Source organism: Phalaenopsis equestris, unplaced genomic scaffold (assembly GCF_001263595.1).
Source record: "Phalaenopsis equestris unplaced genomic scaffold, ASM126359v1 Scaffold000002, whole genome shotgun sequence".
Taxonomy (NCBI): Eukaryota; Viridiplantae; Streptophyta; class Magnoliopsida; order Asparagales; family Orchidaceae; genus Phalaenopsis; species Phalaenopsis equestris.
Window position 1 is genome coordinate 17924201 of NW_018164444.1, and position 12822 is coordinate 17937022.

Below are 12822 nucleotides of genomic sequence, written 5' to 3' on the forward strand. Positions count from 1 at the left end.
AAGTCGATACCGCACACGCGAAACTCCAAAAGAGGACGGAAATAGGTCGAACTAAAACGAGGCGGGCACCACTTCTAAGGTGCTAAGATAGTCGCAGGAAGACCCCTAAGGCTAGATCCTAATTCCTACGAGAAATACTAGACCTCACGAAAATTGAGGTCAACAAGATGCTATAGCTAAAATACATTCAAACTTGAGTTATATCAACTTTTGACTGGCCAACCTTTTTAGGTGGACCGACATTATATTTTTATGTAAATTTTTTGGGGGACTGGTGCAGTACTCATAAAAAAATGTAAAATTTAAGTTAGATTTTTTATGTCAAAACTGACATGTATTTGTAAATAAAAATTTCTTTGAAAGGGCTATAATAAATATCCATTCAGTTTCTAATGGAACTCTTCAAATAATAATTTAAAAGTATTTTATTAGTTCCATTACATTCCAAGCGACTTTGATATTTTTGCATAAGATGTGCCTTTTCTTTTATTGAATTTTTAAATGTAAAAATTATGATAGATTTTTTAAAAAAGAGTAAAGCAACATTCCCTAGATTGGATGCCCAAAATCTTTGAATTTTTTTGATTGTTGTGCATTGGTGCTGTGGATGTTTATGTAGTTAATAATTTTATTTAACTATTACAGAAATATATAAAATTTGTGATAGATTTATTTCAAATGACAAAATGAAACCCTTTTTTTTTAAACTTTTGGAAGAGTGCATTTCTTTCTTTGTTCCCCTGACAGCTGATTTTCCTGTATAAGATATTTTATTAGGTTGTCATTGTAGTCATCTATTTGATATAGCCTGAAGTCCCTTGCTAGTTTAACTGTTAATCTTTAAGAACTTTGCTTGTTACGTTTATACCACCGAAATCTTTCATATCACATCAAAAATACCACTTTTTTAACTTTTAGAAAGTGAAATACATGTGTGTGTGTGTAAATTTTACGTGCTAGATATGTAAATACATATGAATCGAGTGGTACGTATGTAAATCTTCCTAATCTTTAACATACACTTGGCTATCTAGCTAGACTGGCAAAAATAGTGCTAGGAGTTCTTTACACTATACACATTGAGGAGCGGCTTCTCATGATGGCTCATGACCGTAATCACTGAAATCATTTGTTATTGCTTTAGAGATTATAATGACAAGTGCAGTAACTTTGAAGGCAAGCGAAAAAAAAATGAAGACATTTATATCAAATATTTTGATATAAAACTACAATCAAAATATAATTTTCTTACACTGAAATTGAAGACCCAAAAAAAAAAAGAAATGAAGACATTTATGATAACATAGGAGACAAAAAAAAAAAAAGATTGAAGAAATGTGTATGAAATGTATGAGACAAAACTGCAATGCTTTGTTTCAAATCAAATGATTAATTCAATGTGTCATCATTACAACCTGCTCCAAACGATAGCTATGTCAAGAGCTCCGGAGGCAAATTTCTTCCCTAAGCAACACAATGGCCTAGAAAGTTTATTCCTAAAATGTTTCCAAATTTCCATCTTTTTTACTCTCTTGGAGATGCTAGCAGTTATTTTATTTCCTTCTCATAAAAAAATTATTTTTTGCAAGAAAATTTTTAATGTGTTCTACGCAGGTACCTGTTGTTGATGGCTACTCTTTTCCACATCTCACTAAGAGAATGAATGTCGCCGGCAGACACATCACATCTTATCTTGTGGATCTACTCTCGAGGAGGGGGTACTAGTTTCCATTTTAGTCCTTCAAATATTAAAAGCAATAGAAATTTTGGCTGGTTTTTTATGAATTGCTCTCATGCTATATTTTGAAGGTACTCAATGAATAGATCGGCTGATTTTGAAACTGTAAGGGATATAAAAGAGAAACTTTGCTATATCAGGTATTTTACCTTAGGAAGATTGACATACATACCGCTCAATTCCTATTTATTTACATATCTAAAACCTAAATTTTAAGCTTTACATGCAAGCCACCTTACCTATGCATGAAAAGGCGTATTTCACTTTTTAGAAGTTAAAATGAGGGTATTTTTTATGTGATATGGAAGATTTGGGTGTTATAAATATAAAAATTAAAATTTTGCTCCTAGATTTGCAAATACATAAGAATTGGCTGGTATGTATGTAAGCAGCCCTTTTCTTTATTGATGGCATGCTTATATGTTATGCTTGTGTCAGGCACATTTCTAATAAAGCTTAATCGTGAAACCCCTACAGCTATGATTACAAGCGTGAATACCAACTTGGTCTTCAAACTACCATTCTTGTCAAAAACTACACTGTAAGTTTGTTTGATCATTGCTATTTGAAGACAAGTTTGGCTTACTAGAGATATTTTCAAAAGTTAGATTTTTTTTTTTAATATCCCTTTGGAAATATCTAGGCACCCATAGTACTCTTTTAACTGGATTTGAAGAATGTGTTCAAAAATCATATTTTTTCCATCATGAAAAGTTTTAAAATGGACCCTTGACTTTTTCTAGGGGGCCAGTTTAATTTGAGAGTCTATAAAAGCGCCAACTTAGTACCCATACTCTTTTAGTAGGGACTAAAATAATCCTCCCTGAAGAATATTTTAGCTCATATTAAAAGAGTATGAGACTAATTTGACAGTTTTATGGACTTTGGGACTAAACTGACACGTGCTAGAAGTAGCACGAAATTATTGGAGTGAAAACTGAGAAATCAATGAGAGCTAGAAGTAACAGGAATACATTCATTGTATTTGTTGTTGGGGAGAGTGTAGATCATTTGTAAACTGTCTCAGTTGAAAAAGAGTTTCACACTCCTTACCGAAGCGAGCGCTTGCATTTCTTGAGCAGTTTGATTGCTTAGCTGAAAATTTTAGTAAATCAGATTTATTTGGTGTATTCTTTGATAAATTTGTGTTGTAAGGCATTCTGATAATTATGTCTTTGCCTTGTAAATCAATTCGTTTCTTAGAGTTGGATGGGTTATTACTATAAGAACTAAAAGTTATCTTAGCTCACTAGTTAATTTTAAGTACTACCATGTATAATCTTGGTCGCGACATAAATTTTTTATGTGGCATTTACATACATACCACCCAATTCCCATGCATTTACATATCTATCACTAAAGTTTACATTTTATATTTACACAACCTAAAGCTTTCATATCACAAAAATTTTCAATATCAAATGAAGAATTCCACCATTTTTACTTCTAAAAAGTGAAATACATGAAGAATTCCACCATTTTTACTTCTAAAAAGTGAGATACGCCAAGCCCTTTCATGCATAGGTAAGGTGGTATGCATGTAAAAATTGAAATTCAGGTGTTAGATTTGTAAATAAATAGGAATTGAGTGGTATGTATGTGAATTTCCTTTATTTATTTATATATTATAGTAAAATATCTGAATTTTGTCTAATCAGCTGCCTGATGGAAGAGTCATAAAAGTTGGCACAGAGAGGTTCCAGGCTCCTGAGGCTCTCTTTACCCCGGTATTTAGATCTTTTGTTGCAATCAAGTTTCTTATTTTCTAGACCGAAATTTTTTTAATTATTTAAATAATAGTTGCTTCATTTACTAAGAGGACCTGTGATCGGAAACCAAACTTCTCAAATTGCATTCATGCTTAACAGTTAATAGGATAGTTTCATCTGGCTAAGAAAACAATGGTTTTAGCTTAAATTATGAAAAACCGTCAATTACATGCATGTCTCACTTTTCAATCAATTTTAGATCTAAACCTTTTCATAATGGATAATGCTCAATATTTCATGCTTTTCACAAGATTATTTTTTCTTCTATGGAGGCTGAATTGGTTTGGGGCATTTACATACATACCACACAATTCTTATGTATTTACATACCTCACACCTAAACTTTCATATTTACTTTTATAACACTTTAATGTCTTAAACCTATGCATGAAAAGATGTATTTAACTTTTAAAAAATTGGTAATAATGGTAAATAATAACATTTACATCTTTAATATACAACAACAACAACAACAAAACCTTAATCCCACTACGTGGGGTCGGCTACATGAATCCTTTTTCTCTATTGCGTCCTATTTACATCTTTAATATGATGTCAAATATACCATTATTACCAACCTTGTAAAAGTTAAATACACCTTTCCATGCATAGGTTTAAGACATTTAAGTATTGTAAAAGTAAATATTAAAGTTTATGTGTTAGATATGTAAATATATAAGAATTTTGTGGTATGTATGTAAATCACAAATGTTTTATGCTTGTGAGGTAATAGTCTGATCCAGAGTCATCATTTTCCATTTCCGTTTAAGGTGCTTGCCATTGCGACAGATATTCATCATTCTTTTTAAACTCTGTTTAGATCCACGTAGGTATTGTAAGCTGTTCTTCACCAAAAACATGACTCATTATTAAAGAATTTTATTAATTTTTTTTGATATTTCAGCATCTAAAATTGTCTTTATGATTGAACTACCATTGTCATCCGCATCATCATCCTTAGTCTTGTCCAATTTATTTGGGGTATGTTTTATGAATGTTCATTCTCCGTTCATCTTTATTGAATTTTTCACGAGGTATTAAATCTATCTAGCGTAAATCTTCTTATTTAACTACTATACAAATTACATTTCATCTTATCCCTTTTTCTTTTATCTTTGAATGTTAGTTTATCAATATGCTTTATTGATGCATATTGTACTCTTTGTTGACTTGCTAAAACCACCTGAACCTATTTTCCACAATCTTATTTTTAATATGCTTTAGGCCCACATCTCAAATAATATAATTAAAACAACCTGGTTGTCAGAGCAGTTAGCTGCTAACCAACTAGATTCCCTTTCCAAAATATTCTACTCCGCCTATATATGCCCTAGGGGTTTAAACAAGCCTAGCTGGAGCGAACTAAACATGTGTTTGTGTTTGACTCGGTTAATTTTTCGTTCGAAATTGGCTCGTGAAAAGTTCGTGCGTGTTCTGCTTGAAAAAATGTTTGTGTTTGTTTTTAGCTCGTGTTTAACTCTATTGACTTATTTATATTAATTATAAAAATAGATGTAGGTTGTTGGATTCAGACCTACATCATCCCGATGCAAGAAATGACACAAAACCACATCACCACAAAACTATGATGATTTGAACTTAGATATAAATTTATATAATATATTATCATATAAATAATATATATAATTTCTTTATTTTAAGCTAAAATGAGATAATATATTATCATATAAATAATATATATAATTTCCTTATTTTAAGCTAAAATGAAAATAATATATATAATTTCTTTATTTTAAGCTAAAATGAGCCGAACACGATCAAACACAGGGTTGTTTGTGCTCATTCATTTATAATTCGAGTTTAAAAAAATTGTTTGTGTTTGACTTGCTTACTTAAGGAACGATTCGAACATGAGCTGCTTAACGAGCCTAACACGCGTTATTTACGAACAAGGAGCTTTTTGGACAATATAACCATAGTTTGTACTGCTGTATATATACAAACTTCTGCTCTCTTTTAATACATTAGTTTGAGTCATGTTTCTTCCGGTAATCATAGTGATTTTCCACTGAGCTTTCCTGCCTTCATGTTATCAGACAAACAGTATCCCAAAACCCTTCTGTGTAATTCATTCATTACTTCTTGTTTCATTCTACTTTAGTATTCGAATGGAAGATTCAGTAACCTCTGGATCTCCATCTTCTACTCTACCGGTGCCTAACACAACTATCCCACATCTCTCAAATTTCCTGTCTCTTATATCAAACTACTTGCTCAGAATCAATTAACCATAGACAACTATCCTATTTGGCATGTTCAAATTCTCAAGATTTTCACGAAAATAGATTTACTGGATTTCTTGATGGAAGTACATCACATCCAAAAAAGTTTCTTGCTGAAAACACTGGCTCGGTGACTCTAAATCACTTTTCTTTTGAATGTATGTTCTTATTTCTTTCAATTCTATGGATTGCATGCCTTATCTCTGTTTAGAATTTGTCTAATTTTGAAGTTATTAAGTTAAGAGTCTAGGAAATGTTATGGGAGTGTGATCATTGCAGGGCCAACCCCGGAATGTTGAAAAAGTTTTGCAAACAACATTTTGGTGGAACTAATCATGTATAATAATTTTTTAAATGGAATTTGAAGGATTTTGATACTAGCATTCACGAATGAAGGGGATGTTCAATCCTTTTAGTAATTATAGATGAATCAAATTTAAAAATTAAATAGTGAAGATATGGGAGAGATAATGGAAATATAGTTTGTAAAAAAATGTTTATTCGAGAATACTAAGGGCGTGTTTGGGATCACTTTTATTTTTTATTTTGAGTTTTACTTTTATTTTAGTGTGCTTATTGCATTTTTTTTTTAAATAAATTAGCTTGTTTTTGAAAACACTCTAAATATTTGTTTGGATGTTGTTAAAAACAAGTAAACATGTTATATAATACATATTTAGTTTTAAATCAAAATAAATTAATAAATTAAAAACACAAAAAAAAAGGTGATCTTAAAAGACCCCAAAAATTTTGCATGTAAACAGTTTCTTCTTATACTGATAGAAAGAATTTTTATTTTACAAATTTTATGATGAGTTCAAAAAAGAATTCAACTACACAATTTAAACTAATAGCTATAACTATGTCTTAATATTAACAATCAAAAGAGGTTATTGCTGCAGGATAAGATGTTGGAATATTAAAGTTGAAGTTTTTTGTCTCTCAAAATATTTTGCTCAGGAAGTTAGAATTCCTTAGTTGAGCAAAACATGATGTAAGATAAAATGGCTAATTCCATTTTGAGGATTAATGTAGAAGCTTTAAGAGATTTTAGAACTGATCTAATGTCCCCTAAATATTTTTGGCGTGTTTATTTGTATTTTAGATTTTTTTAGGTGCTTAATTTTGCCCCTCCATTCACTAGAGAAAATTTATTAGTTTTGGAGAACCAATTTGCTTTCATGCCATGAGGATGTACCATGGAAGAAATGTATATTTTTAATGAAGTAATGGATTAGTATATGGAGCAAGGATATGATCTTCATAGACATTAATTAATCCTGAGAAAAAATATGATTAAATATCATAAGAATTAATTTGTTATGCATACAGCAAGAGTATTTATGTTAAAGGTATATTGATGTTATTAAATTTACGTGATGGAGCGCTGACTAATACTAGGAGTAATTATAAAGTGATCAAAGTGTCTTCAAATTTAATATGTTTCACTTTTAAATCCATGTGATATCCTCTTATCAAATAAAGCTCTAAAGATAACTATCCAGCTTAACAATCAACCTTTAACTTCTATCTCCATTCTTTGTAAAATAGATTCAAGATAACTTAACCAATCAAACTAGATATCACCATATATTCCAAAATTATTGATTCATAATTGTTAATATCGGAAATGCTTAAATTATATATTATATATTCGGTGTTTGTTCTAGTAATTATGAGTCTTTTATCTCCTGAATATTTTCTCTATTATTCTATTTTTTTTGGTTATTTCAATGAATGTCTCCGCAATTAGAAGTATATCATTAAAAAAAAATATAAAACAAGGCACATTACTTTGAATATCCATTAAGAGCATCTCCATAAACAATATAAAAAGATAAGGACTGTTCGAAGTGATTTGCAAAGAAGAACGTCTCAGACAATTCTCAACAAGAATGAATAAAAAATAAGAATTCATACATCTGATCCCAAATAGTTTAGATGATGGTGATGATGACAACGTCATATATATTACAGGCCCAATTTTATTTTATTATTAGAAGTTCCAAAAGTGACATATTTGTTGAGGCAATCCTAAAAAAAAATAGAGAAAAAAATATCTTCACACGATTTTTAATAATCTTAAGAAGTGAATTTAATGCATATTATGAAAAAAAAAAGTGTCTTAAAGTTACGGTGAAATTATTATTGATATGCATATGATGGAGTATTACTTAGTGTTAGTAGATGTGTGGTAATGAAGTTTTTAATCATAATAGGATCATGTCAAGGATCAACATTAAATTTGTATTTTTTAATATTGCTTAAAAAAATTCTCACAAAAGATAGTTATCATGAATTAATTTTTTATATGATTTTTATCATGATATAACTCAATTTGATGAAACCTCTCCCTAAAGAAGCTTAATATTAGAATAACAGTTTTAAGTGTTCATAAGATTAAGAGCTTGGGATATATAGATTAATGATTGAGCATGATGTTTGAATAATGCCGCTAGTGTTGATAAGATAAAGAATTTATGATTAATAGATCAATTCTTGTGTAGATGATATGCAAATTTAAGAATTATGATATTAGTAATTTATCAATAAATAACATTAAAAGAAAGCGTTACTGAGGTGTGCTAGGTTTAAGTATCTTGGGCCTATCATGAAAAATTATAGGGATATGGTAGTACTATAATTTCTAGCATTAAGGCCGAGTGACTGAAATTAGAAAATGTTTTTTGGAGTTCTATTACAAAACAAAATTTCACGATGGTAAATTTAATTTTAGAGAACTTCAAATCGTTTGCCTTTGTTGTATGGATTGGAGTATTGAATGGTAATAAGTCATTGATAAATAAATTGAGTGGGACAGAAATACACTGAGTTATTTTGACAAAATTAGAAAAAATAGATTGAGAAATGATTATATGATTAAGTTTGAAGGGTGTGGGAGTAATATATATTGGGATAAGGTGATGAAAAGTAGACTCTAAGATGGTTTGGGAAGTACAACATTGACAGAAGATACATCAATAAAAATAATTAATAATGTGCAAAAAATAAGAAAAAATTAAGTAAATCTAATTTAACATTGATAGAATTTGTATAAAAATATATAGGTTTAACATCTCCCGAAACTCTAAATTGGAATAAAGGAAGAATGCTGATTCATAAAGCTAACCACAAAATAGTTGTTTATGGCTTACAATGATGATGATTAATTTATGGCTTTGACGGTTCGGAACTTCCTCATACACTTATTGAATGTAAGAAGCTGTTATTCTTTCTTGTTTTATCGGATAAACTTCTTGATTTGAGATAATTTATTTTTAGCTCCCTTGCTGTTATTGAAGAGTTCGATTTGTATACATTTGGCAAAATTTTCCTAATTTTCTGCTTATACTATGGTTTTTAGCTTGGTTGCATGTATGTTTCCATAATATCCCCATACATTATGTTAAATTACTAAATAAATGTCATTTTGATACAGGAGCTTATAGATGTTGAAGGTGATGGCATGGCAGACATGGCGTTTCGTTGCATTCAGGAAATGGATATTGATAATAGGATGATGGTATTGATAATAATAAAATTACTGCAATGAATTGGCAAACACTTCTGATTTTTATTCCTTATAAATGTTCACTAAGCGGACCAAAATTTGACCCTTTGGTTGCTTCAGCTAATTAAACTTCTTTTTAATATATCTATATTAGTCGTTTTCTTCTATAATATTGTTGAAAACTGTAATGCTTTTATTTTAATTTGATAACCAATCTATTAAAAATTTGACAAATCAGCAAACTGAAAACACCTTTTTATTTTCATCAGAACGTGACTAGCTGGTGCGAGGACATTCAGATCTACCAGATTATATATTTACTCCTTGTGGTGATCTTTCTTAATTTTATCAGTCCAATTTAGGGGTGTGAACAAGTTGAGTTGAGCTTGAGCCACCCTCAGCTTGAGCTTAATTAATTAATTTTATGAGCTGGAGCTCAAGCTTGATTCTATGAGTTCGAGCTGATTCATGAGCTGGCTTATCTATTATGAAAGAGAGAAAAACAAAACTAATTCAAGCTAGTGTTATAATAAAATGACAAATAGAACGAGCGATTAGGAGATAATAAATTAGAAATCACTTTTTATAATATGTAAAATATGTTTCTCTAGACTTTTTAATAATTTAAAGATAAACTCCCAAATTTTAATATATTTTATATTTGTTATGGAAAGTAGTATACTTGTATATTATCTTTTTTGTATAATTTAAAGATACTTGTATATTAGGAAGATTAATATTAAATATCTAATTAAAGAAGATCTAATGACAAGATCTTTTTTGTATTAGAAATATTTCTAATCTATGGAGATGGGAGAGTGTATAAATATGCGTTCAATTACGAACAAAAAGATTTGCTTCCCTCTACATGTTATTAGAGCTTTCATCTGCTTCGCCTTCATTCTGCAATGAGGATAGCTTCTCTAAATTAGCTTTGTCTGTGTAGATTGTCTTCGTCGGCTACATCTACTCCATTGTTCAAAGCTATCTGCTTCGTCGATCTGCACAATTTGTTTCGTTGGCCGACCTCGACTGCTTAGATTCATTTGAGTTTGTTCGCCTCGGTAGCATCTGCACAGAGGAATGCTCAATTTGTTTGGAAGAGACGAACCAGAGGAGTCACGGTTTTGAGCCGTATTCATGGATTTTTCTACTTCGATCGCCTTCGTCCCGATTTCGAATGATTGTGCTTGCTCGTAACCCTCTCATCAGCTCGTAGAGTTCGATTTATCTGCTCGATGGCGTCGCGGTTTCGAACAACAACCCTTGCTCTAGTGAACCCTTGTTGCTATCTTTTCTTTGTATTAGAAGTGGGAATTCCAGAGTTGACTATCAAGTTGCCTCATTGTCTGGAAACAAAGCCGAACCAAATTGCTTGGTCTAAGACTTCCTGAACTGGCTCAATGTTTTTTCAATCCTCAAAAAAATTGGTGAACCATTCGATTTCTAGAGAAAGTTTGAGTTCCTTAATATTTTTCCTACAAGTACTTTGGCATCATCTCCTTTGCGCCATCCGGAAACAATTCAAATTATTTGATTGCTCGGACCATGCTACGAGATTGCATCATCATTGAGATTCATCGATTCAAACTCGTTGAATATAGGGTGATAATCATGACTATTGAACAAAAATATCTTGTGACAAATTTGGTTTAATTATGGCTAAAATTACTAATGTGAAGTTAAAGGACGTCAAATACTTTTATTAAAATAAAACTGTGAGACTCTACATAAGGAGTACTTCTTAAGAGAGTTATCTCATTAATAATTCCCTAGTCGAGTCTTATCCAAATTATTCTAAGTGGATGAGAGTTGATGCTCAGCTCTTAATACAAATACATAATTCTATCAAACCCGATCAATCTAGTCGTATCAATTGTTATGACTATATTAAAAATGCGATGAAGGAATTAACATTTTTATTTTCCAGGATAGAAAACATTTCTCGAATCTTTGATGTTTGCAAGGAGTTCTATGGAACTGAACAACATGATCAATCTCTTAACATGTATCACATGCACTTTAAATGTGTTCATGAAGAATTGAATGCCCTATTGCCTTTTAGTACTGATGTCCACATTCAACAGGCTCAAAAAGATCAAATGACTATTATAAGTTCTCTAGCTGGCCTCAACTCTCAGTATGAAGGTGTCAACTCACATATCTTATTTGATTATGGAGCTACTATTTTGAACGAAGCCTATAGTAGAATGTTGTGCACTATTCGAAGATCTCAGACTTTATTCGTACATCAACCTTGTGCTCTTACTAATCAAAAAAATATAAACATCAGTAAACCTTAGCCTCATGAGAAGCATAATGAAACTCCAAATTTTGGAAATCAAGGCTTTAAAGTAGTTTTCTATTAGTGCCATGAACCTGGTGATACGAAAAAAATGTGTTAGAAGTTGCTCAAGAAGAATTAGAAGTGCTCTAAATCACAGTTTGCTCACATGTTCACTACTAATGAGGCCAGATGAATGGAATGCTAAATTCATTCAATTTCAGGAAGCATCCAAGAAATCTACCTCTATTTCCGCCCTTGCTTAGTCAGGTAACAATGATAGTTGCTTTTTCTCATCTTTCACGCAATTTGTCATTGATTCTGGTGCTGCAGATCACATGACAGACAATCCAAAACTCCTTTTCACTTTTCATAAATAATTTTCTTCCATTACTTTATCAGATGGTTCTACCTCTAGCGTTTTTGGTTCTAGCACCATTAGTATTACACCTACATCACCTTTAAATTCTATCCTCAATTTACCTCTTCTCTCTTTCAATCTTGTCTCTGTTAGCAAAATTACGTGCTCTTAATTGTTGTATCTTATTTTTCTCTGATCATTGTCTTTTTCAGGATTTTTATGATGAATAAGATTATTGGTAAATGATGAGAGTCGTAGGGACTATACACTCTCGAGAACGAACACCTCAACCCATAACTTGCTCCAACACCTTATATCCTTTTGAGGTTTATTGCCAATTAGAACATCCATCATTTTTAGATTGTGATTCGTGTCAATTTGTTAAACACCATCATTTGTCTTTTGTTCTTAGAATTAATAAAAGAGTTGCTTATAGTTCTGAGTTGGTTCATTTTGAGACATTGTCCTGCTTTATTTAATGGATTTCAATATGTTTTATTACTTTCATGGATGATTTTCTCATATGACTTGGTTGTACTTTATGAAATCAAGTACTGAGTTATTGTCACATTTTAAATCCTTTTGGGCTGAAATTAAAACTCATTTTAATATTTTGGTCAAAATTTTGAGAAGTGATAATTCCAAAGTATATTTTTCTACAGTGTTACAAACATACATGACATAATATTGATCACATATCATCTTTTGCTGATTCTTCCTCCCAAAATAAATTAACTAAAAGAAAAAAATTGACATCTTTTGGAGACAATAATATCTCTTTTGTTTCAAACTAGTGTGTCCAAACAGTTTTGGGTTTATTTTGTTTCTAGAGAATGCTTTTTGATTAATTGAATGTCTTCTACTCATTTACAAAACCAGATATTTTACCAACTATTATTTATAACCTTCTCTTTCC

At 30.8% G+C, this 12822-nt stretch overlaps 1 protein-coding gene across 1 annotated transcript in view; it reads left to right on the plus strand.

Moving 5' to 3' along the window:
* The window catches only part of LOC110031007 (actin-related protein 2), a 23699-nt gene that overhangs the window by 4650 nt on the left and 6227 nt on the right, over positions 1-12822 (plus strand). The window contains exons 7-11 of the mRNA XM_020734028.1: positions 1615-1718; positions 1810-1878; positions 2216-2279; positions 3397-3465; positions 9190-9273. Of these exons, the coding sequence (XP_020589687.1) occupies positions 1615-1718; positions 1810-1878; positions 2216-2279; positions 3397-3465; positions 9190-9273 (390 nt within the window). The remainder of the gene's footprint in view (positions 1-1614; positions 1719-1809; positions 1879-2215; positions 2280-3396; positions 3466-9189; positions 9274-12822) is intronic.